Genomic DNA, 26982 nt, shown 5'->3' on the forward strand with positions numbered 1-26982 from the left:
CCATCTGCTTAATTTTGACAGAACTAAAGTTACTAGTGACATTTTAAATTACATCTAGTTTTATCAACCTATATGAACTGAAATCTCTCTAACTAGAAATAATCCTTCTGATTCTTAGCACTTTCCTTCACTATTGACTTTATAATTATATTTGTCTATCACCAATTTTCATGAAATTTTTAGGAAAATCGTTATTTGTCTCAGTTTGTGAACAAAAAGAAAACACACAAAAAACTATATTTATTCCTAAGTATTTTATATCATGCTGATTCCAGAAACAATATATCATTAAGTTAATAATGTTTGCATTTTATTCTTGCAAGCACAGAAACAAAAAATAATGATTAAAAGTCTCAGGTACCCAGGATCCATCTGACAAAGAAATGCTTAGCTAAATTCCATGCAGAGAGGAAATGGACAAGTAGTCTGGAAAGGAAGAGAGTGAATATTTAAAGATAAGGAGTGAAGACCAGGCAGGAGAAAGTAAGGCTATCATCAGGCAGCAATTGAAATAATAATAGTAATAATTTCTGACAGTTATCTGGTAATGCTATTTACAAAACAGTGCTCTATAAATACTTAGGTGTTATCTCATTTGATGCTCTCAATAGTTTTATGAGGTCTTATTATCTTGTTCAATTATTTTTCAATTTGCCATTTCTTCTTCGAAATCAATTTACAGATGAAGAAACTGAGGCAAATAGGGTTAAGTGACTTACCCAGGGTTACACAGGTAATAAATGTCTGAAGCACAGATATGAACTCACAAAGATGACTCTTCTGACTCCAAACCTGGTGCTCTGAGTTTTATAAGGCAAATGATAAATGGATAGAGAGAGAGAGATACATACATACATATGTACACACATATATACATTTACATAAGGGTGTATATGAAATGATATCCTCCTTTTATAAAAGAGTAAATTGACTTCTGATTAGGATAAATGACTCAAACAAGGTCAAAAAGCTGGCTAACAGTTGAGTCAAATTCTAATTTAGGTCTTCAGACCCCAAATTCCATTTATTCTTCACTTATGAAGCAAGAATAAAAGCAAGATTTCCCTCACAGAATTGTAGTCGGCATCAATGTATATAAAATATTTTGTAAATGGTTAAATACAACATAACTGACAGTTATATCTACTTCACCAGACTATCTTAAAAATCAGAGTCAAGTAAAATGAGAAAGGGCAGTAACTAGATCAGTTCAGCCCACACCCCTATACTCATTCTTTTCCCTTTGTACTATACTGCCTTTTGCAATTACTCTACTGACTTAACTCAGTGAACTGGTCAAGTATCATTATCCCCATTTTATAGATGAGGAAAATTAATTTTACAGGGAAATTAATGACCTGCCCAAGGGTACATGCTAGGAAACAAGAAAGCCAGGGCTCTAAAACAAGTATCCCAACTGCAAATTCAGGATCCTTTTTATGATATTGTAGTTGTAACTGACATAGTCACAACATGAGTCCTAGGTTACTATTTAGTAACTGAGAAAAGACTTAGCTGTTCCAAGGAGAGAAAAGGTATAGAATTTACTCTGGCCTGTTAGGAAGTCCATGGACTGTCCAACAGACTAACTGAAAGTATAAGTAGAAAAGGAGGAAAGTAGATGAATTAATGGGTACAGTAGGTTGGATTCAATGAAGAGCTTCCACCTAAAGTTGTTTGTTCCTTTTTGGCCTCATATTATCTGATTTATTCCATCACCTTTCATTCATAGAGTATAGATTAGAGCTCAAAAGGGCCATAAATGACATCTAGTCTTCAGTGTATAGATGAAGAAATTGAATCCTAGAGATGTCTTATCCACAGATGATACAGTAAACATCATGGCTGGGATCTGAATAGAGAGCCTCGGACTCTGAATCCAGGGTTCTTTCCACTCTATTTCCACAAATCCACAGTACAAAGTATAAAAATCACATTACTATTCCTATTGTTTATTTCTCTCAATTGTTATTAACGGTGTTATGTGTCTACAGTTTATCCCTTAGCTCTGCTGACACTTCTTACCTTTTCTTTGTTCACTTTCTTCATGGCCCACTTGAGATCTGTTTCCTTGTGTATGACTTCAATGACCACTCCAAAACTCCCTTGTCCCAGTTTTTTCCCAAAGGAATATATTTGCTGGAGAAAAACAACAACATCTTGATAAACTCTCTCTGTCAAATAATGGATCTAAACAGTGACTGAGCTTACTAAGAATTAAGCAATACTACTGATAAAGCAGTTTTAAGGACTGTTGTCTTCTGAAAATAGCTTCATCAGAGATCAACTTCACTCTCAGATCTACATATACAGCCCTGGTTTCTCTGCTGAGAGCTGGTCTTAAATTATCAAATAATTCAATAAAATTTCTTTATGCTTAATAATGAAAAATGAATGTGCCTACTATGTGCTGAACATTGTGCTAAGTGCTAAGAATACAAAAAGAAGCAAAATCAGTCTCTGGTTTCCAGAAGCTCACAATTTTATGACAGATAAAACAAGCAAACAAATATGTACGAATAAGCTACATACGAGAAAAATAAGAAATAATTAAAGAATAAAAGCACTAGAATTAAAAAGGGGGTGAGAAATGCTTTCTGTAGAAGACGGTTTTTTAGTTGGGACTTAGTTGAAGTCAGTAGATGAAGATGAGGAGGGAAATTATTCCAGGAATGCAGGGACAGCCAGAGAAAATGTCTTTTTGTTCACAGAATAACAGAGAATCCAGTGTCATTGGACTGAAAAGTACATGGCAGGGGGCAGAAATAGGAGGAGAGAAAAGTATGAGGCATAAGAAAAGTAGGAGAGGGTGGGCTAGGTTATAAAGGGCTTTGAATACCAAACAGAGGATTTTGTATTTGATCCCAGAGACAGTAGGGGACCACTGCAGTTTACTGAGTAGGAATAAAAAGAAAGTATAACAGATAAATAGTTCTATGTGAAGAATTTATAGGACAACATGAAAAAATGCATAGGACAAGAATAAGATCATTGATCATACCTTTAAAGCTAGACTAGAAGGATCTTTAAAGATTATTTCATCCAGAATTCTCATTTTACAGATCAGGAAACTGAGGCTCAAGGAAATCAGATAATTTGTTTAAGGTCATGTAGTTATTAAGTAGCAGAGCTAGATTATGACTCTGGGTATTCTAACTTTAATTCTAGAAGTCTTTCTGATTAACCAAAAAGAATAGTTGGATAGTTATTTGTACTACTGAAGAGAATAGCTCGTATCAATGAGATGACAGATTCACTAAACTGCAATAGACTTATGGTCTGATTTTAGTGCATTATTCCTGAATTTGCATGTATTTTTTTCCTTTTAATAATTTCCTATAAATGTTTATGATTTGCATTATGTATAACCAAGAAGTAGAAAGGAAAAAAAGGAAGAGAAAAAAACTGGGATGTTCAAAAGTTGATGGCATTAAGAAAAAGCTGTAAAGCATCAATTACATTTTAAGTGTATCACATCTTGGAACCTAAAAAGACAAGCTGATTCAGGGACCAGGAAGGCCAAAAATTTGGTCCTACAAAGTAGATTTTCAGAGATTAGAGAAAGGCAAAAAAAATAGTGAAAAACAAAAGCCCCAGGACAAAAGTAAAGTTGCCTTTGCAACCAAGTGGAAGAGAAAATAATTATGGGTCAGTGAGGACAAAAAGACAAGTGATAGAATCCTTCACAATTAGCACATTCTTGAAAATCAGAACTTCAAAACTATAGTTCACAGCATATTGGTATTCTATGCCATAGCTGTTCTATGGAGAAGTTTAAGTGCCAGCTAGGCATTTTTCCCCTCTAAAATACAAAACACACACACACACACACACACACACACACTTATTATATAGGACACCCCAAAAGTCTTATCTCACATGATTGTTGTGAGAAAAGCCATCCTATCAATAAATATTTGTTTTATTATTTTTAATAAACATTTGTTAACCCATAAGATATTGTCTGAATTCTGGAGATACAAAAATAAAACAAGAAATAGTAAATGATCCCAAGGAGGAAGCTTGTATTCTATGGGAGATCAAAAAACGCTAAAAATGAGTAGGATCAGGAAGGCTTCCTCTAGAAGATGACATATAAACTTAGAGAGAGTGCATTCCAGGTGTGTGAATAGGAAAGGTAACATAGAATAGAATATATTCCTTTACAAACTCTCCATTTTAGTTAAACTGGATTGCTAACTATTATCTATATACAACATTCTATCTTCCATCATTCACTATTTTATATTCACAGCAATGCCTGGCACATAGCAAGGGCACAGTAAATGAAAGCTGATTCCATGTCATATTACACTGGCATAGATGCATTGCATCCTTAGTTCTGCTTACTAGAATTACTAACTTACTCAGATCAGGTGATACTATCTCTATTTAGGAAGCCTCTGAGTTTGCCATATGGAATGATTATAGAGCCTTCAACAGAAATAGAAGAGTTGGAGAAGAAGTAGACTTCTGGGAGAAGATAATGAATTTCATTTTATACATGTTAAATTTGAAATACTTTCAGCCAGAGATAGATATATAGATCTGGGGCAGAAATAATAATGAAATCCAATTGAATATTACATTTCAGGAAATCATAAGAAAGCTGCCCAGAGGATTGAAAAGGGACAAAGTAGGGTTTTATAGAATCGACGAGACACCATCAGAGAAGAAACCCAATGCATAGAGTTTATACACTAGTCACCAAGTAACAGAGAAGTTCAACATTAAAGAAAGAATTTTACAAGTTATCAGACAGAAGCCCTTCAACATATCAAGGAAAAGTATTATGAACAATAAAGGACTACTTTAAAATGACAAGTAATTAAAGAAATGGGGTGGGAAGAAATAAGAGATTGAAAAGTCAGTCTGTAAGTCAGGAAAGCAGTTTTTTGCCCTACAAAGCTAAGTATAAATTTTTCAGCAGAAGGGAAGAATTCATATCATTCCTATTAAGGAAATTAGAAATGACAAGTGATTTTAATATGCAAATTCATCAAAGAAACTTAAGAAATCTAAAAAAGTCTATTTGAGAAAAAAAAGACCTAGAATGAGCCATGTTTAGATCATTAATAGAGACAAGTTTATTGTCTTCTAGCAGCCTTGCTATGTCTGAGGAAACCTGGAGAATACAGAGAGAGCATGATACAGGAAAGCCATGAAAAAAGATCATCAAAAGTCATCTTAGTGGAAAGAAGTATAGAATGGTGAGAATAGAGCATCGTTGTCAATAAAGATGAGGGAAGACAAAAACTGAGCAAAAGTTTGATTTACTCTTAATTGAGCTGGGCAAAAGAAGTTTTTTTTTTAAAAAAGACAGTGAAGGAGAAAAAAGAAATAAGGGTTAAGTTAGGTAAGGTGAGGGGGAGATATCTGAGCAGAGAGGTAGAATATTTATTTCATTTTTATTTTTCTCTTTTTTTTTTTTTTTTTTGGAACTGTTATTTTAATCAAAACAAGCACCATTTAGTATAATCTGAAGAAAGAGGGTATGGAAAATGAGGCTGGGCAGAGGAGTGCTATGTGTGTGTGTTAAAGGATAAGGAGATCAGAATGTTTCAAACAAAACAGACCATAATTATCTATCTGTTATATTATCATTATTATCTTATTTTAAAACAAAAAAAGTAATATAACAAGGTTAGAGGAGGAAATGACATTCACAAATATGGCTCTACTTACTAATGGGCTAAATTTACTCCTAAAATGAAAGAGACTTACAGAATGGTTTAGAAAATAGAACACAATAATTTATTTTATACATACAAGTAAAATCAAATTTAAAACAAATGCTCATACAAGTTAAAATTAGAGACAGGAATGAAATTTATCATGCTAGAGACAATGCAAAAAATCAGGCACCCTGAACACAATTTCAGATGTGGGAACAATAAAAAGATGCATTTAAGTGGAATGAACAGGAAAATGATATGCAAAAAAGTGCCATAGATAAGTAAATAATATGAACATTAAATATGCCTTCAATGAATTCCATATCCTAGTACTTAATGCCAATTGAAATGCAAAACATATATAGTAAAACAAAATAGTAAACAAGATTAGTAAAAAATAGTAAACAATAGTATCAACATTATGCTTTTAAAACACATACATATTCTCTATATTCAATATCTAAAAAAGAAAAAAGAAGGAAGTTATAGATATGAATAGAATGTTAGGAAAACTGAATTAGATATAACCACAGTGATTGTTGGATAGAAACATTATTTTCACTATCACAGGATACTTTTACAAAAATTTGTCATTAAGTTATAATGTAAGGAATTCATGAATGTAGAAAAAGCAGACTTATTAAATACATTCTTTACAGACCGTAAAGCAATAAAAGTGTCATCAATAAGGAAATATGAACAATATATAGAGCTATATGAAGAATAAGTAATAATTTCCTAAATAAATGGAAAAAGAAATACAATTTTTAAATTTTATTTAATTCCTTTAAGACGAGGCTAGAATTTCTAAATAGACTAGAAAATAGATAAACCATTAAATAATTTAATTTTTAAAAAGAGAAAAAAAACCAATTTTCAAAAAAAATTTAAAGAAAACATGGAATTCAAAACAAATTGAAGAAATAAACAAAGTTACCAGAAACTACTGTATCCAGAAGGACTTGCATCCAAGATGGTTGCCGGAATGGAAGCAAGCAGAGCTATTTGCGCATATCTACTCCATCAAAATCATAAAAATTACACCAGACCAGATGATTATCAAAAAATCCAATAAAAATTAGAGTAACCGACTTGTTCCATACATACATACATATATATATATACACAAAAAAAAATACAGATGAAGATCAAGGGTAATATGAAAGGGCGTTGACAGTAAGCCAATGCCTACACAGGAAAGCAAGTTGCTAGCCTCAGAGATGGACTGGATATATGAAGCCTAAACAATTCTTTTTCCAGAGGCTGCAAAAGTGGAGAATCCTATAAGAAGGTCTAGGAGAAGGGGAGGATAAAAGGGTAAGAAAACCCTAAATTGGGGACCTTGAAAGCCACCAAAAGCAGAAATAACCAATGCCAGCATGGCAGCACTCAGAATGCGATATTCCAGAGCTTCAAAGTCACTAAAATTCAATATTAAGATAACATGGAAACCCTGAAGATATCAAAATTTGAACATCAAAGATGAGAAAGACCTAACCTTGGGAGTGGTGGTCATTTTAGACCTAGGTAACTCAGGACAAGGCCAAGTAGAAATGACCATCCCAATTAAAAGTTCATCAGAAGGCAGGCCTGGCTCTGACAAAGTCTCAGTTCAAGCATTAAGGTTGTAGAAATGAATAAATTGGGGGAAAATCTACTTCTATAGGGAATTGTTTTAAATCCAGAGATAACCCCCAAATCCAATCTCAGAGAAAGTATGCTATGACAACTATAAGCAGACTACATTAATACCTTGAAGAAATAAAATATGAAATAAAAGCTCTAGAAAGAAGAATTTCAAGTTCAATAAATGTCGAAAGTGATAGATAGAAAGAAAGAAAGAAAGAAAAAAGAAAGAAAGAAAAAAAAGAAAGAAAGAAAGAAAGAAAGAAAGAAAGAAAGAAAGAAAGAAAGAAAGAAAGAAAGAAAGAAAGAAAGAAAGAATGAATGAATTTGATAAACTATACCCAAATAGTGGCCTTCACAAAAATTGGAATAGACCAAACAGAATGAATGATTCCAAGAGATATCAAGAAATCTTAGAACAAAATCAAAAGGCTGAAAAAAAGAAGAAAGTGTAAGGTACCTAGTATAAAAAACAACTAGCCAAAAAAAAAAAAATAGCCTGTAAAACAGATCAAAAGGCAATTTAACAATTTTTGAACTCCCTAAAAACCATTATCCAAAAAATCCTGGTTATTATGTATTTCAAGAAATCATAAATGAAAACTGTCCATATCTATTTGAAGCAGAAAGCAATATAAAAGCAGAATGTACCAATCATATATATTATAAGCATTGAGAAAGAAGCAGTTCAAGTATCAAGGGACCACAGTTTGGATCATGCATGATCTAAACTAGAGGTGATATTGAAATATAACATTATAAAAGACAAAAGATATGGTTTCACAAGTGAGAGTAATTTGGTCAACAATATGAGAATTCAGGGGAAAAAATGGATCTTAGTGGAGTACAGAACTTTAAAATATTTATGATGAAAAAAACAGTCTTGGACAAGAACTTTGAAATCAAATACAAGAATCCAAAGAAGTCTAGAAAAACATGTACTTGAGCAATTAGAAAACTATTTTTAAATTATGAAATGACATTATAATGGTAAAGGAGAAAAAGGTGTACTTACTAAAACAAACATTTTGAAAGGATACTGAAGGAGTTAAATGAGGAAAAATAGAGGTTCTGGTGTAATGATTCTTTTCTCACAATCTGAGAAATTTAAAAAAAGGAAGGAAGGATGAAAGCAATAAACTAGTGTTGAAAGGAGGAAAAGCAGGTGGAAATGATATTTCTCATAATTGCGATACAGAAAAAGAAGAGTATATAAAACATAGAAGAAAGGATGGGAAGAAGGGTACTGTAGGAATTTAATTTTTAAAGAAGAATTGAACATACACACAGTTTGACATGGCAATATGTCAACCTCAAGAGGATTTAAAGTGGGGCCAAAGGAGAATGATAAGAAGAAAATATCTACAAAGAAAACTTCCTAATCCTTTAGAGGAAGTTAAAAAAGAAATAAAGAACAAAAAGAATTAAAAGCTAAGGAGGTTTCTTGGAGTACATTTTAGACAAAATGAAAAAAGCTAAACAAATGTGGTATGTGAATATAAAAGTATATTATTGCATCATAAGAAATGATGAAATAGAGGACTTCAGAGAAATCCTAAGTAGCATGAACTGATAAAGAATTAAGTGAATAAAATCAAGGACAGCAACACTAAGAAAAATAATTTTGAAAAACTTTTAAGAACTTTGAACAAAGAACTAAACCATTTCTCAAGAGGATTGAAGCATGTTACTTCCTGACATGGTGGTGATGGATGCAAGATGTAGAGAGAGAATATATTTTCAGACAAAAATATTATGTAGATTTATTTTACTTGACTATGCTTATTTGTTAAAAGGTTTTTAAGGGTCTTCTGTTTTTCTCTTTCTCTTGGTTAACTGAGGAAGAAGGCTGGGGAGGAGGGGATATTAGCAACAATAATTTTTTTTTAAAAATAGGGTCATTAAGAGCAGAACCAAGAGAGCATTATATACTTCAACAACAATACTGTATGAGGATGTATTCTGATGGAAGTGGATTTCTTTGACAAAGAGAAGATCTAACTCAGTTTCAGTTGATCAGTGATGGACAGAAGCAGCTACACCCAAAGAAAGAACACTGGGAAATGAATGTAAACTGTTTGCATTTTGGTTTTTCTTCCTGGGTTATTTTTACCTTCTAAATCCAATTCTCTCTGTGCAACAAGAGAACTGTTCGGTTCTGCACACATATATTGTATCTAGGAAATACTGTGACATATTTAACATGTATATGACTGCTTGCCATCTGGGGAAGAGGGTGGAGGGAGGGAAGGGAAAAATCAGAACAGAAGTGAATGCAAGGGATAATGTTGTAAAAAATTACCCTGGCATGGGTTCTGTCAATAAAAAGTTATAATTATTAAAAAAAATACACAGAAAAAAATAGGGTCATTAAAATACTTTTTTTTAATTCACAAAAAAATAAAGTTCAGAAACAAACACAGGGTAATTTTCAAAGTAATATGTGTAATTTACTATTTACTTTTTTTAAAAAATCAAAAAGTATGAAGTAGAATTTCATGATTTCATGAAGAATGATTTGGTTTTTGTTCTGCTTTGCGCATGAAAATGCTTTTTTCTAAATGTTAAAGTTCAGAATAATAAACATTTTTAAAAAATAAAACAGAGCATTTTTACTCTTCAGAAATATATACACATATGTATATGCTTTCCTGGTACATGTGTGTTTTTCCTAGTAGTAATCTGTGGATTCTGTTAGTCATCGTTTAATCAATAATCTATGAAAGACAAACAATTGTCTGTATTCAGAAGTCCTGGACAGTTGTCTTATATCATTTCTTCCCTTACTGTATTCAAGTTTTATGATTTGTCATGTTCTTCTGCAAGACCTATTGTCCTTAAGTTACTTCTACACATTCCGGCAAGTCCAGTCCCTTTGATCTTTATGGAATTTATGTGTTCTTTTAATGTTGGTGAATTTTGCTTCGCCTCTGCCAAATTTTCTTCTACTTTGGTATTTGTGTTCCAAATCTGAAATAAAATCTCACAGTTTCTGTTTCTTTATTATTATGTCACAACATCTAATTCAATTTTCTTTACTCCAATATTTATGGGGATTTTTAAAATTCTGAATTTGATCTAAATTCCTAATTTCTTTTTAAGAAGTTTATTTCTCTTTTTAACCATTTTAGAATTTCTTGTTACTTTTCCATATCTAGAGATTCCCCTGGATTATGTTTTTAATCAGGTAACAAAAAATCATTTCCCATTGTATTATTATAATATTTGTTCAACAGGCTTTGGTTTCTCTTTGAGGTTTTACTTATTCTTTCATTTGGAAGATCCTTTTTCTTGTTTTAACTCTTTGTGTGCTTTTTAAAAATTTACAGCTTTTTTTCTAGATCTTTTGGTGTTTCAGCTTTTTTTGTTTTCTCCATCACATCACTCAGATATATATTCCACTATTTCCTACATCATATCTCTTACATGAAAAAGTGACCTTTTCTTTGTCAAGGCAAACCTTTCTACAAGTATTCAAGATCCCATCCTGATTTTCTCTAGCAAACTGCCTCTTAATTCTTACTTATTTTCAACTTCTCCCTCCCTATGAATTGTTTCCCTACTTCCTACAAATATACACATCTCTCCCAATCCTCAGCTCACACTTGATTCCCATTTTTTTTATCTCTCTTCTTTTTCATGGTTAAACTCCATGGTAATGCTGTCTACAATGATTGCTTTAATTTCCCTTCTTTTCAGACTCTTCTTAACTCCACAATCTGGCTTTCAACTTCATCAATCAATCAAAACTTCTATCTTCAAGGTTATCAATGGATCTCTTCATTGTTCAATTTGAGAACCTTTATTCAATGCTCATTTTCCTTACTCTATTTGCAATCTTTGACATTGCCAATTCTTTCTTCTGTATTTGCTTTCTAGGTTTTTGTAATTCTGCTCTTACCTTCTTTTCCTCTTAACCTGTCCAACCATTCCTTTGCTGATCTTTCCAGGAATGACCACTAACTGTCAATGTCCCAGAAGAGCCTTCTCTGGACCCTATTTTCTCTTCTCTTTCTATACCAAGGTTTGATTGGAACCTGGGAACTATGACTTGTTTTTTGAAAAAAAAAATTTGATAGGAAAATTTTCCTTTGTAATTATATTTTTTTTCATATAAAAACATTATTCTGAAAAGAAGATCCTTAGGTTAAACCCCGCCAAAATTAAGAACACTCATTTTATACCAGATGTAGTCCACAACATTGTCAGTGCAGCCCAAACCAGATTAAAATACAATTGGGAAATATTTAACAAAATAAATAAAAATGCAATAAAGCATAGATGATATTAATGTTAATACTAACATTCATGATTTTCTAAATCAATATGCAGTCTGCAGGGTTCTTTATGTATGGTTTAGTGACTCTTGTTTCTATTTTGAGTTTCATATCCTGCTTAGAATCTCATTAGCTCCCATCGGTCCAATTTTTATTTCTAAACAGAAGATTTGTATAACTATTTATCCAATCCTAATCTCTCTCCTGAATTCCAGTCTCTCATCACCAGCTGCCTATAGGATACCTCAAAATGGAGATCCCACAGACATCTCAATGTCAACATTGTATTCTTCACCTCCATACCCACTCACCTCTCTTCCAAATTTCCTAATGATATCAAGAGATCACCATCCTCCCAGATACATATGTTCACAATGTCAGTATGACCACGATTGCTCACTCATATCTACTCCCCATATCCATTTTGTTGCCAAATTTCTTTATAACATCTTTCATATAAATTCCTCTTTTGTACTCTCATATGGCCTCTACCCTTGTTCAAGGCCTCATTATTTTGCACCTATACTATTTCAATAGTTTTCTGATCGGCTTCTCTGTCTCAAGCCTCTCCCCGTTCCCATCACCTTCACTCAGCTATCAAAGGGATCTTCTTAAAGTGCAAAACTATATCATTCTCCTATTCATTAAACTCCAGTGGCTCCCTACTAACTTCAGGAACAAATATAAAATCCCATTTATTTTTTAAAAGCCCTTTAGAATCAGGCACCTTTCTATCTTTCCAGTCTTACTTTTTATTTCCTCCACATGCTGTAAAACACATTGGCCTGCTATTCTTTATACATATTATTCCATCTCCCAAATTTGTGGTTTTCCATCTTTTCCATCTTCTCTATATGGAAAGTATTCATTCCATTCTTATCACTATCTCCTAACTTTTTCTAAGACAGCTCAAAGCCTATTTTCTATAAGAAGACTTTCCCAGTTGCCCACATGATTCCCTTATCCCATATCTTCTCATTTTTAGAGTATGCCTTTAATCTATAAATATCTTTCATTTACACTCTATGTGCCTTATATAAACTTAATTGTTTGCATTTTGTCTCCTTCATTAGAATATAAACTCCTTAAAGAGGGAGGGGGGGTCCTTTATTTATTATTTTGCCTCAGGACACAGTGTAGGCACATGGTAAATATTTAACAAATGCTTGGTGACTAACTGATTTTCTGTTTTATGTAGCATTTCTTTTATTCACTGAATTTTCAAATTGAAAAAAAAAAAAACTTTGGAAGTCATCTAAAAGGAATCCTTTTAAAATCATCCAAGAAAGAAAGTGAAACTTGGTGTCTTTTCCCCAATCTAGAAAGGACAGAGAATAGAATTTAGAGCTGAAAGGGACTTCAGAGAACATCTAGTCCAGCTCCCTAATTTTATAGAGGCCGAAAGTGAGACCCAAGAATTATTTGCCCAAATTCACACAAGTAGTAAACAGCAGAGTGAGGATTCAAATCCAAGTTCCATGATTACAAATTGAGTAGTTTTTCCATTGCAAAATATTGTATGATCATATTATGATTTTTTTCTCTTTTTTCTACTCAGAACTATTATTTCATGGGCTCAGGGAACTCTTGATAAGAAAATACCTTTAATCAATGCAATTTAGTAACTGTTCTGCGTCTTAAAATCTTAGAAAATTAACCTAAAAAGTAAAAAAAAAAAATTTGGAGTCATACAACCTATTTATCGATATCTTTCTATTTGTCTGTCTACCTATCTATTGATCTCTATCTCTATCGATCTCTATTTATGTCTATCTATCCATTTATCCATCCATCCACCAATCTATAAACCTATTGTTATCTCTATCTATTTATCTCTGTTTCTATCTCTCTCTATCTGTGTCCATCTGTGTCTTTCTATCTATCTATTTATCTGTGAGGGTGCTTATGTTTGTATATGTATATATGAAGTGAGTCTTGAACCTAGGCCTTTAACACTCTTGAGCCAACTGTCCCTTCATTTCACCACTCTGCCCTTCCAATAAAGTTTGCACATCCTAAGATATTTTGTGGCTGCCAACCAAGTTGTGAGTATGACTTCAGAAAGAAGAAAAAAGGTTTACCATGAAGACTTCATTACAAAAAGCTGCAATTTCAGAGTTCTCAGTTTATCCATCCAATCTATCATCCAAACACAGCTAAACTCCTCTGTGGACACGATTCAATTTCTTCACAAATATTAACTTATTTACCCTTGCCTGCTGCATGGGCAAAGAAATAACTTCAGATGGAGAAACTTAGGGTTTAAAAAATAAAACAAGCCAAAAAATGGGTGAGTCCAATAAGCTCTAAGTTGAGATGATTCTATTACCTTAAAAATTTCTTAATTTTTAATTACATTAAAAAGTTAAGACATTTAGCTACATTTTATAGAATTTGAGAACCCTCAACAGCAATAACTCCAACCCTTTATAGAAAAAAAAAGGAAACTGAGGACTATCAAGACTAATTAATATATTTAGTTAGCAACAGAGCTCGCACTGTAATTTTGTTACATTGGGCAAGTCCCTTGCATCATCTGGGCCCAGTATTCTCATTAATGAGAAAATCATTCAGATCATCTCTAAGTTTCTCAGTCCTAACAGTCTATGATATTACCAGCCTAGATCTCCTGATATACAGTCTGCTGTTCTTTCCAGTAAGCCACTTATATTTCTGCTTTCCTATGTCTAATTAATTTGATCCTCTTCAATGGAAAAATATTTTTTTTAAAAACTGCCTTAATAACATTTTCTACAATGTCCTATATCCAGACAGAAATGACATTCCTCAAGATCCAAAGAGGAAATGAAGAAAAAGCCTGCCTGCACTTTCTCAGCTTATAAATTATGTGAGTCCAGAAGCCAATGGGGGCAACATTGTATAGTAAAAAGAGCCCTAAAGTTGGAATCAGATGTGGGTTTGAATCAGCCATTTAACAGCTATAGGACCTTGGACAAATCCTCAAGTTCGCTGACCCTTTCAGTCTATTCATCTGTATAAAGAAAGGAGTTAACATTTTCACAGCGAGGCTGTGATAGAGATAGAGATCGATAGATATATAGGTAGACAGACAAATAGAAAGTATAGTTCTAGAGAGAGAATGTGCATGTATTGTTTGAAGATTGATCTAGCTAAGTTTACAGAGGCTCATCATTAGAAAGTTAGACCCTATATGATATTTTTTCAGCCATAGAAACCCACAGAAATGGCCTGTTAAGGCAAAGGAGTTGAAATCTACATCAGTGAAATGCCTACTCACACTGATGACATCATGAATTCTTGAAGTAGTCTTCTTTCCGCAACAAAATAGATCATGAGATTGGAAGTGACCTGAGAGATTATATAATTCAAACCCTTCTTTTTAAGGGAGGAAACAACAGTTGAGGAAACTAAATCACAAAAGTAGTAAGTGATGGGGGTCCTATGGTACCTAAAAAATCTTTTCAACATATTGAGTCAATTTACAACAAATAAGTTATAACCCAGGGGCTTATTTCTAGGTGGTGTACAAAAATATCCAAGTAAAGAAAAAAAAAACATATGGATAAAATAACCTATCATTCAACTGATTTTTTTAAACCTAATTATTCTTTATTCATCTTGACTCCACCCCAAACTGCCTGTTCTGATTAATAATTAGATTTGTTGTCTTAACTGCCAAACAAGCCTGTCTTACCTGCAAAAAAAAAAAAAACAAAAAAAAAAAAAAACCAACCAAAAACACGGTTTCAGAACTACACGAGAATTATTCCTATTTCATTATGGAAAATAGTTTGCCCTTAGTTTACTGGATTAGCAAAAAATGGAAATTTTTCTCCTGGTAGTTAAAATACATAAGAGCATAAAGAGCTGTGTGCTTCTCCAGCCTCATTTTAAAAAACCATTCTGGGACACAGGAAAAGTAGTGCTTGACTTCATACCTGTATAGCAGTGCAATCTTCCATCCTCATGTGAGGAATTTTTCCTTCTGTCGAGCTGGCACGAGTCCATTGCTGTTGTGAGAGTTTTCTACATGTCTCAATTGTGTCTGAGGTTCTTAAGGGCTTTTGGCCAAAAAGGAAAAATACAATTATGCTACAAATGTAATATTTCTATTAATATCAAGCCAATACTTTAACTCAGATAACTACATATAATCTCTAATGTAGACCAAGGCATTTTTCAATGGAAATGGAAATATAAGTGCTTTTTCATTCAAATTAAAAAACTCTATATGACCTATCTCATGGCTTCTTGGCTTTGCCTCTGGGGCTAGGCACCTAAGCCAGCAAGCACTCAATGAATTGTTTTGCTGCTGTTGCAAATGCCAACAGTTGGCACATCTCCATCAATAGTTGGCCTATATTACAATATATTAGCATTTCTGGGCTGAGCCCAAATCTAAACAGGAGTAAGTCCAAACTTGCCCAATGGGGTGTCAAAAGGTTGGCTGTCACTCGTGAAAAGCAATCTTGTTCAGAAACTACATGAGACATTACATCTAGGCAAAGAGTTATTCTTAAGTAATAAAAATACCTTCACCCTATATCTGAACTTTAATCAGCATCAGCTGGTGAAGGTGTTTTGAAATTCAGATTTAATTTAAGCTAAAATCTAAGCTTTCTCATAAATGAGGAAATCTGGATTGACAGTACTTGCAAAAGCAACTTTGGTTAAGTGTGGGGGTACACATCCGAGCCATTTACTGGAGCTCAGCTCAAGAAACTCCATCTGCTGAGTTAGAAAGGGAAGAGAATTTAGGTGGAGTCAGTGGCCCTTTATAGGTCACATTAGCCAATTTTGGAGATTTTCTCTAATGCAGAGTTCAGGAGAGTGTGGGGGCAAATTTCCAGGTATCACATAGTAAGCCTGTTCTATGTAGCCCTGGTCATTCACAGTTTTAAGACTGCCAGGAGACTATATGGCACATCTCTACTAATTTTCTATTTGTTTGGGACTCCATATTTGGATTCTGTGCTACTTGAGAATAGTAAAAAAAAAAAAAAAACTACATCAAAATGAAAATCTGAGTAATCACTACATGTCACAGATACAACTTCGCTACATATTATATTTAGTGATAAATCTCAATCCTCCTTCCCAATCCCTAGAAAAAGGGGACTGGGTATTGGATATATGGATATGTAACTTTTAAGTATAATTTGCTCCAGCAGGGTAGGAATTACATCTTATTCATTTTTGTATCTTACTCAATGACAAGTAGAGTGCTCTTCATATAGTAAGCATTTAATAAATGTTTTGAATTGAGCACTCCTGGTCATTCAGGGTCATGAGCAATGATTGATTTGAGCAATATCTGAAAACAAACATAAAAGAGTAATATGCCACTGACCAGAGTCTGCTCACCTCTCCAGTGCTAGAGAATTGTTCCTTTGGATGGAAAGATGCTTGTGAAATCATTGATGGGGATAAGCTTGGGGATGACCACTGGGTTGGAAGTGTAGAGAGAGATGGAGAGAGGATTGGTGACTCTTCCAATGTACGTTCAAAGGTGACAGCTTCTTTTATCGTGTTGTTTTCCATGCTTAAATTCTTATTTTTGTTGGTGTTCACTGTAATTGGAAATTCAACACTGTTGATGACTGAAGTTTGGGGCGTCTCTACCACAGAAATGATTGGACCAGAACCATCCTTTCTTTTGCAGCGACATGTATTAATCCTGTCTGGTTGGGAATTACTAGAACATTCAGGGCATTTTAGGTTTTTTCTACCCAAACTACAATCAGCCATTTTAAATTTTTTTTTTAAGTTTTTCAGCCTCTACATGCAGAGGAGATGGGAAGAGAGTGTTTCGACTGTTTGAAGGAGTAACAAACAGCAGGAAAAGCAAGAAGTGAGCTCCTTCAAATAAACTGGCTTCGGATTAATGCAATCTTGCAAGTTAATGAAACACTAAACGGCCATTGGCACTCGAGATCTGCAGAAACAAAAGAAATTGAAAGTTGTCAGCCTCTATCTGGCTATAAATCAGAATATGGAGAGAGTCACTGCTAAGAGAACTAGTCAGAGTCTGAAAATCTAGTTACCCTTGTTCTAGTTGAGTGACCTCAGGCCAGTCCATTATCCACCCTGAACTTCATTTTCCTCACTATAAACTAAAGGGGTTAAATCAGATTATCTTCACAATCTCTTCTAGTTCTGCAGTTCTAATTCTACAAAGTTTTGACTTTGATTCTATAATAATATTCCTCTATGTAAGAGGTTAGGGCTTAGAACAAAACCACTAAGGATGTAATTTCTAAAAGCTGGCCTCTTTTTAAGAAATATATCCTCATTCAATGGATCATTATCTTCTATAATTTCACATGGCTGCCTGAACAGTGAATGGACATTTGCCTTGTACTCCAATCATAAGAGTTACCCTCTGTCTGACCATAATAGTGAAAATGCCAAATAACACAATTGAAAAAACCATATATGACACATAAGTATGTGTTTTGGTATCCTTATAAAAGTAACAACTTTATTAATTCACTTCTATTTACACTAGTGCTGCAATATTTTCAAGGGAATTATCTTATTTTTAAAGTCTGCATGATTAAAGTGTAAATAAACTTCCATCCTCAAATTCCCTATAAGAAAAACAGAGATTTTTGAGTCTTCTCCTTTTCCATTCATCTTAGGAAGATATAATGCAAAAGTAGCATGTCTCAGAAACAAAAGGACATTAGATTAGGAGTCAGAAGAGTGATATCTGAGTCCCAACTTTGCCATCTTCCAGCTTTGTAACCTTGAGAAGACTGCTATTCAAATTTTCATAGATTCAGAATTGGAAGAGATGAGCTAGCCAAAGAGACATGGGAGGGAAGAACCCCTACATAATATTCCACCCTCTGCTTGAGTTCTATCTCCCAAGAACATTAACTTGGACAAATTGGTGGAATCCAGTTCTCTATAATTTCTACCAATTAGAATTAGTTCTGTTTCCTGTGACCAAACAAAAAAAGGGTAGCCCCTCTTTCATGAGATAGCTCTATAGATATATGAAATAAGTTGTCATGTCCCTTTTTCTGCTATATCAGTCTCTTCTTATCTAGGTCACGCCAAGACCTCTAAGAAATCTTCATAGAGAATAAGATTTTGAGCTCAGAGACCCAGAAGATCAATTAGTCTAACTTCATTTTATAGATGAGAAAGCTTGTCATCTTGGGCAGTTAAGTGATTTGTCCAAGATCACATAGCTTACAGGAAAAATATAGGCTTAAACTCTAGGTCTCTTGAACCCCAAATCTAATACCCTTTTCAGTATACCATAATTGGAACTGAGGGGCATTATGATATAGCAGAAAGAATACTTGAGAAAGTTAGAGGGAATGAATTTGAATTTGAATTCAGATATCTGCTACCATGCAATTTAATTTCTCTGAGCTTCAGCATCCTCATATGGAAAATAGAGTTAATGCTTCTATTATCTGCCTCACAGAATTAAGGAACATACTTTGTAAATCATAAATTATTACCAAAAAGTAGTTATCATTATTGTCATCCCTATTATCTCATTCTTATCTTCTTGATTGATTCACCTTAGAAACAGAGGACAAACCACTATCCTACTATTATTCTATTAGATTTAATGCTTTAGAAATACTGCACAAGCACATAGAATGACTGCTTTTCATAATTGAATAAGAGTATTGGGCTGTGAGCTCATCTTCTTAAGATTCCTTGAAAGCATCTTTGTGACAGCTCCAATACCAGACAGGATGATGGGATGCCATGGTCTTGGTCTTCATCCTGTGTGGGTTTAATTTCTTCTGCATGAGGTCCATATTTTGAAAGCTTTACTTTTCATGGATCTTGAAGATTTAGCATTTGGTATGATGACAACATACACCTATACAAATATATACAGAATAAATGCAAAGTGTTTAAAGAGGCCAGGCTGTAACTATTAAGGAAAAAAAGAAAAGGCTTCATATAGAAGGTGAAGCTCAAGTTTTACCCTGAAAGAAAACAGGGATTCTAAGAGGTAGAGGTGAGGAAGATTTCCATTGTTTCCATGGAGGACAGCCAAGGCAAAGGAACCAAGACAGACTTTGGAGAACTATGTGTGAAACTCAGAGGCTGGATCAAAAAGTTCAGAGAAAAGAAAAACACCAATGAGTCTAGAAAGTTAGGTGGGGGCAAGTTTGTAAAAGACTTTAAAAGCTAAGCAGTTTGTATTTGATCTAAGAGGCAGAGGAAGCCACCAGAGTGAGTAAGAGGGGAAGAACATGGTCAGAGCTATACTTTAGGAAAATCACTTTGGTTTTTATTTTTAAAACAATCTGGTATTTTTATTTTTCAAGTAAAAAATATCTTAATCTTCCCTCCCACTACCCCAATTGATTTAAAAACACCCCCCCCCAAACATAAATGGCATAATCTAGAAAAACCTATCATCACATTAGCCATGCCCAAAAATGAATGTCATTTCCTACATTCTAAGTTCATTACCTCTCTAGTCAGGAGATGACGTGTTTCGATTTCATACCTATCATTGAATTGTTCACCATTTCAAAATATTTCAAAGTTATTGTGGGGGGAGTGTTTCTATAATGCATTTGTATAAATTCTCCCCCTATTTCTGCTCACTTTGAATTAGTTTACAGAAGTCTTTCCAGTTTCCACTGAAATGATTCATTTTATAATTTTTTATGGAACAAAAATATTCTGTCACATTTGTATACCATAATTTTTTTAACCAATCTCCAAAAGAAGGACAGCTCTTTAGTATCCAATTTTAGTTACTATGAAAAGACTGCTAGCAGTATTTTTGTATATAGAATTTTTTTTTCTTTCAATTCCCTGGGGACATAGTAGTGGCAAAACTGGGTGAAAGAATACATGGTTTGGCAACTTTCTTGGAATAGTTCAAAGCTATTTTCCAAAATGCCTGAGGCAATTCAAAATTCTATCAACATTAACAAGTCAATAAACATTTATTAGTATCTGTTAAATGCCAGGGACTATTTTCCCAGAGCTCTTCCAACATTTCCTCTTTTGTCATTTTTGCCTTTCTGAAACCTTAGAGTTGCTTTAATTTGCATTTCCCTAATTATGGTTAAGAACCATATACTTTTGGTTAATCTTATATTTTTGAATAAGTACCTTATATATCAAGCTTTTAAGCCCTATATCAAAAAAAACTTTTTGGAAATATTTTCTTCCTAGTGACCTGTTTTTTTTTCTATTTTTTTTTTTACTACATTAGATTTGTTTGTACAAAAACTTGAATTTATGTCATCAAAACTTCAGTTTTATCTTATGTATCATTTATTTAATAATGAATTCTTGCTTACCCATAAATTGGAAAGCCTTTTTTCCTTACTCTTATAATTTGTTTACAATGATCTCTTATTTTTTATGTACCACTTCAATAAAGTTCTAAGTTATAAAAAATCCATAACATCATCAAACTTTCCCTATGTTAGCAGAAAAACAGCAGGAAATATAGAAAAAACAGTGTTCAAAATATCTGTCAGTTCATGTACTAAGATCTATCTATGACTACAAAACACTTTTTACAATCTTAACTGATTAGAAAACTATTAATTGTTCTTGATTAGGTTGAACCAAAAATGACAATATTATTCTAATTATTTTGAAGATTATATGTCATGTAATTTAAACTCTGGGCTACATTGAATTAGAATTATTACAAATTAGACAAAATAATAGCAAAATTCATTTGAAGGAATAAAATGGAAATAAGTAAAAATCAAAAGGAGAGGAAAGGAAAGAGATCTCTGTAAGTACTAGATCTCCAATTGTATTACAAAAGAGTAACCATAAATTCTTTATAAAATAGTCTTTTAGACAAGCATACATTTGTCATTCAAACAATGTGGCCAACCCATCATAGTGCTCTTTGCAGTAGAATTAGAATGTTTGGCAGTTCAGCTTGAGAAAAAAACCTCAGCATGGGGTACTTTATCCTGCCAGATGATCTTCAGAATCTTCCTAAGACAATTCCAATGTAAGTAATTCAGCTTCCTGGAATGGCAATGGTATAGGTTTCACAGGCATTTAATAATAAGGTCAGTAAAATAGCTCTGTAGACTTTCATTTGGTAGGAATCAAATACTTTTTCTCTCCCATACTTTCCTTCTGAGCCTCCCAAACACTGAGTTAGCTCCAGCAATGTGTATATCAACCTCATTACATTGTGTACATCCCTGGAAATTATACTTATATTTACAATGTTTAAAACTCTTATTTGCTGTAACCAATAGTTCCACAAATGGCTGGTGGAGCACCTATGTTTTCTTGGTGTTAACTGCTGGGCCAAAATTAGTACAAGCAACAGAGAATCAACTTATACTTTGTTGCATCTCAGCTTCAGAAGCCACATTGAATGCAAAATCATCTGCAAACAAAAAAATCGTGCATCAACTCTCCCTTACTTTGGTCCTGACTTGAAGACTTTTCAAGTTAAATAGATTACCATCAGTGAAGTGGCTGGTCTTCAGGTTTTATTGAGAGTTTCTGACAACACTGATGAAAACATCAGGCTAAAATGCATGGAAACAAGCACACAACCCTGCTTCACTCCAGTGGTGACTAGGAAAACATAAGAGTATCATACATCATCCAGAACCAGGCAAGCATCAAGAAACTGATGTATACAATACTGATGATCTTTACTACATTTTGACAATTTCCCACACGCCCTTAGGAACGACAGTATCAGAGGCCTTGGTTAGATTAATGAATATTACATACAGACCTCTGTCCTCCTCCTGTCATTTCTCCCAGAGTTGGTGGGCAGCAAATATACTGACTGTTCCTCAACCCTTTCTGAATCCACACTGGCTTTCAGGTAGATGATCATCTTCCAAGTCAAGAATCAGCCTATTCAAAAGAACTCTGGGAAGAATTTTGCCAGTAATGACTAAGAGAGAGAATACCTTTTGAATCTCATAGGATGTTTTTTTTTTTTCTTTACCTTTATATAGATGAACAATGAAAAGCATCCTGGAACTCCTGGGAGATAACCTTCTCTTGTCATATAACCCAGAAAATTTCAGTCCCCTTTTGAATATACAATGGTACCTCCACCCTATAAAAATCCCAACTGGAATGGAATCAATGCCAGGTATTTTGCCACATGAGAGGAACTGAATAGCTTTCAAAACCTCTTCCTTGATGGGAAGTTTGACTAGCAAGAGAAAGAAAATCAGGGCAATGTTGATACTATTTTGTCATATTTAATATATACTTTTAAAAATCTATATGTGATAAAATTCATGGTTTCCTATTCAATCCTATTTTTTATTTCTTTTAAATTTAATTTGTTCCTTAATAGTATTTTTTTTCAAATATGCATAGTTTCCAACATTTGTTTTTGTAAGATTCTGTGTTCCAGATTTTTCTCTCCTCTTTCACCTCCTCCTTCCCCAATTCAATAAACAATCTGATATAGGTTAAACAGATACAATTCTTTTAAATATATTTCCATATTTCAATCCTATTTTTTGTTCTTTATATATAGAAATGTTTATGTTTGCTGGTGTTTTCAAGTTACTAAAAAAAAAAAGAAAACTTGGAGAGGAGAAGTGAGGAAATAACCAATGACTTTCTAATCATTAAATGACATTTTCTTTATGTTTATCCTTCTTGACTTCCCTGCAAAATGTCCCTACTAACTGATGACATTTGCTTAGTTTTCCTATATTCTAGCTATTCCTTCTAAATGTGTTCTCCAATAGTTCTTTTTCTTCCTCCTTTACTCTCAATAAGAGGTGGGGAACTTCTGGCCAACAGACCATATGAGGCCAACAGGCCATAACAGGTCCACAATATCATTTGCTAAGGCAACTGCAAGTGATGAAAAGCTGAAAGCTAGATATAACAACCTCCCACTGCTTTAGTTCTATAAGTTGATCATTTTATATGACTCACAAATGATGCTATAAATATCTAAATGGTTCTTGGAAAAAAAAGATTCCCTGCCCTTGCCTTAGATGATGGTCCCCAGAATTCTGTTCTCATCCCTCTTCTCTCTCTACACTTTATCCCTTAATGATTGCAACAAACAGAGAATTTTAATCTCAACTCTATGTAAATTACTCCCAAGCCTCTATCTCCAACACAAACTTCTCTTTCAAATTCCATTATGTCTAGACACTTTTACTTGAATGTCCAGCTGGCACATAAAATGTAATACATCCAAATTTGAGTTTTTCTTGTCCACAAAGCTGCTTCTCTTCCTGACTTTCTAGTTTCAATCACTGGCATTGCAATTACCCACAATACAATACTATCTTTAACACATGCCTTTCTTTTGACCCTGACTTTGTTAACACATCTGGTTGTTTCTGCTGGAACATCTCAAGGTCTCCTCTCCTTCTCTCTGTTCTCACTGCTTCCAGCTCTAAGTTCACTCTACTTATTAGTGATATATAACTTTAAAAAGCATCACATAATTGGTGTCATTGCCACTTCCAATCCATCCATCCTCTACACTACAGGTTAGTAGACTAACTTTTCTATGGTGCAATTCTGATCATATTACCTTCATAGTTAAAACCCTTCAATGGCTTTGTATAACTACTGAAAGGAATCCGAACATGTTAGCCTGGAATTATGGCTTTACATGAACCTTGCGTATCTACTTTTATCTATCTTCCCAGCATTATTTCAAATGTCCTAATAGGTGGTAAGCACTATAAGGCTAGAATCTTTTTCTGATTTTTATTTATATCTCCCATAGTGACTAGAATAGCACCTTGTACAACAAATACCTTTTTGAGTCAATAATTGGTACAAAGTTTGATAGAATCAAAGCTAGAAGAGTACTGATATTCTCATTCTCTCTCTCATTCATACATCTACACATATAGTGAATAAGCATCTGTAAATTAAAGGGAAACCAAAGTCAACCTATAATGTTAAAAACAATCAAAATTAGAAATAAAGGAAACTAAACTAAAATGCTTTAGAAAGCATTTGATTTGAATTAAAGCTTCAGAAAGCAGAAAAGCTCCTGGTAATCAAATGCCTAAAATGATTCAAACAGCTTATAGCCTCCTTCTCTGACCTACCCATTCCTTGACAAAAGTAAGTCAAATCATATTTTTAAAAAGCTACGTCTTTGAAGGTTCCCAGCAAGATCACAGCTCTGAATCCAATAATACTTGAGGTCATTCAATATTAACATCACTCAGTGTTCACAAGTTGATGGAGTTTGTTTTTCAACTCTTTTAGATACATCTTGAGGAAAGAGAAACCATGGAAGCAGAAGGCAGTGTTAATATGAATGGCAGCATATAAAGAAATTGTGACAGAGCACAGAATTATCACACTAAAGACACAAGCAGTAAAACATGGGTCCACAAAAATGGCACAAAGCACTGCAGGAATATAGCTAATTATGGCTAAAATACATCTAAGAATGATGGAACTTTGGGAAGGAGATAAAGTAGGGATTCTTCCTTATGGGGGTTAAAGGGTTATCACAAGCACAAGGGAAGCAGGAAATAGCCACAAATGAGTGGGATATGAGCAAAAGGTCAAAAGGATAGAAGAATGGCCAGGGAGACCTGGGAATAAATGAGGTCAGAAATATAAAAGACAACAGATTTATAGTGGGTTCTGAAAAGGAGAATAAGATATTTGAACTTTGTATCAAGCAAGCATGAATATTCGAGGAATTCCAACTATGAAAACCTTGAATAAGGCAAAAGCTCTTTTTCCATTCTACTAAGATTTAAAACGAATGCTCTAAGGGCCAGCATGACAGAAGAGAAAAAGGCATACAATAAGTTTCAGGTTAACAATCCTGAAGAAATAGATAAGCATGTTCTTCAGGCTTTCCAGGAAATAATCTATCCTCCAGTTTCCAGACATACTACATTAGCTAAAACAGTGGTAGATTTCACTTTCTTTTCCAGGGTAGTTGATTATTCAAGTTACTTTATGACCTCTATGAAAGTTCCACACTGAGGGGTGATTTTAGGGATATTTGGCAGTAGCAGGTGGGGTGTGGTACTTGTGACTCATTCCTTCAAAAATGTGGGTTAACTCAGTAATGTAAAGTTCAATTCTATAGAGATAAGAAAGGAAAGATTTGAAATGATTCATTTCCCAAACAGTGTTTTCTTTCATCCCTGGTGTTCTACATCAATGTAAAGAAGGGTTGCCTAAGAACATTTCAATGGAAATATGCTGCTTAGAAGGGACTTGCTTCTTCTTAACTCAGTGAGAATATTCTTTTCTATAAAGGGATTTAAGAGGGTACAGTACCACCACTCTAAATCTCATTCTCTTCTTTCTAATGAAAAGATTTGACTTTCTAGATCTTAGCTATCAAGTAGCTGTGGGAATCTCCAAAAAGAGATCATTATAACTGTAATTTTTCTAGAAAAATCTCTCTAATAGGAATAGTCCCATAGAGGAGCAGTAAAGGCTAGTAGAAAGCTGGGAAGATGAAGGGTGGAATAGTTTTACCCAAAAGCCAAGTTTTGATTAGTCTTTCCTTTTTTCCTACTCTTTCTCTTTTCCCCTTCTTTCTTCCCTTCTGTATCCCTCTTTTTCTTTTGTTATTTTTCTTCTTCCATTCCTTCCCTCAACCAGTGCTTCATCTAAAAATAGAAATTTTGCTATATACTATTCTGCCTTTAAAACTTCTGAGCTAATAGGTAAAATGTAAATCAATATGTACTCTGACTTATATATTTGTCTAAAACTCATTTCTGTACCTGAAATGAAAGACAGGCTTTACTGACTGACCCTCACACTTCACTTGCTAAATAGAGAAGACTGCTCTCTCATTCTGAGCTCATTAGATTCATGCCTGGAAACGTTTTATATTTAGTCCACTTGAATGGAGTTTGCCAAAAGGGATGGAATTCTGATTGTTTATCTACAAAAATCATCATGTGCAAATGGTTTTATTCCTAAGAAACTGGCTTTATTAGAAAAATGGAACATAATGCCCTGAAAAATTTTAATCGATTCTTTCTTTGGCAGATGTTTTTGGTAGTTAAAAGTTTACTATTTTGATCAGCCATGCATTTACAATTTAAGTGAGTTTATTATTTTCTTCCTATACAAAATAGATAATGCCCAATAAAAATAAAATGAACAAGAGCCCTAGTTCACTGTCTGAAGACCTGTCACTAATTTACTGTGTGACCTTGAATAAAATCTTTCCTCTCTTTGGGCATGTGCAAGTTTCCTCCATTTCTGTGATCTTGGACAAGTCCCTCATCCCATCTGGACCTATAAGGACTTTAGCAGTCTCCTCCACCTTTATGCTTCTGGAGAGGCTCAAAGTCGGAGTAACTCTGTCAAAGCAAGGTGGAAGAAGCAACCGGAAAGGGCTCTTTCTTGCCCAGCAGCAAGTTTGAACAACTAATTGTCAATTTCTTAGACATTCCTTCCAGCATAAAGCACCTGTCCACAACCTTGACCTATACCCT

General features: G+C 33.8%; 1 protein-coding gene across 5 annotated transcripts in view; it reads right to left on the reverse strand.

The window, feature by feature from the left end:
* STK33 (serine/threonine kinase 33) overlaps positions 1-26982 on the reverse strand; it is a 243098-nt gene that overhangs the window by 85567 nt on the left and 130549 nt on the right. For 4 of the 5 annotated variants that reach the window (XM_051964325.1, XM_051964322.1, XM_051964323.1 and 1 more), the window contains 3 exons: positions 16925-17495; positions 15499-15621; positions 2026-2139 (listed from right to left, as the gene is read on the reverse strand). In XM_051964325.1, coding sequence (XP_051820285.1) covers positions 2026-2139; positions 15499-15621; positions 16925-17308 — 621 coding nt within the window. In that variant the 5' untranslated portion in view covers positions 17309-17495. The remainder of the gene's footprint in view (positions 1-2025; positions 2140-15498; positions 15622-16924; positions 17496-26982) is intronic. The other variant, XM_051964326.1, reaches the window with a different exon arrangement.

The sequence above is a fragment of the Antechinus flavipes genome, chromosome 6, assembly GCF_016432865.1.
Source record: "Antechinus flavipes isolate AdamAnt ecotype Samford, QLD, Australia chromosome 6, AdamAnt_v2, whole genome shotgun sequence".
In the NCBI taxonomy this organism is placed as follows: Eukaryota; Metazoa; Chordata; class Mammalia; order Dasyuromorphia; family Dasyuridae; genus Antechinus; species Antechinus flavipes.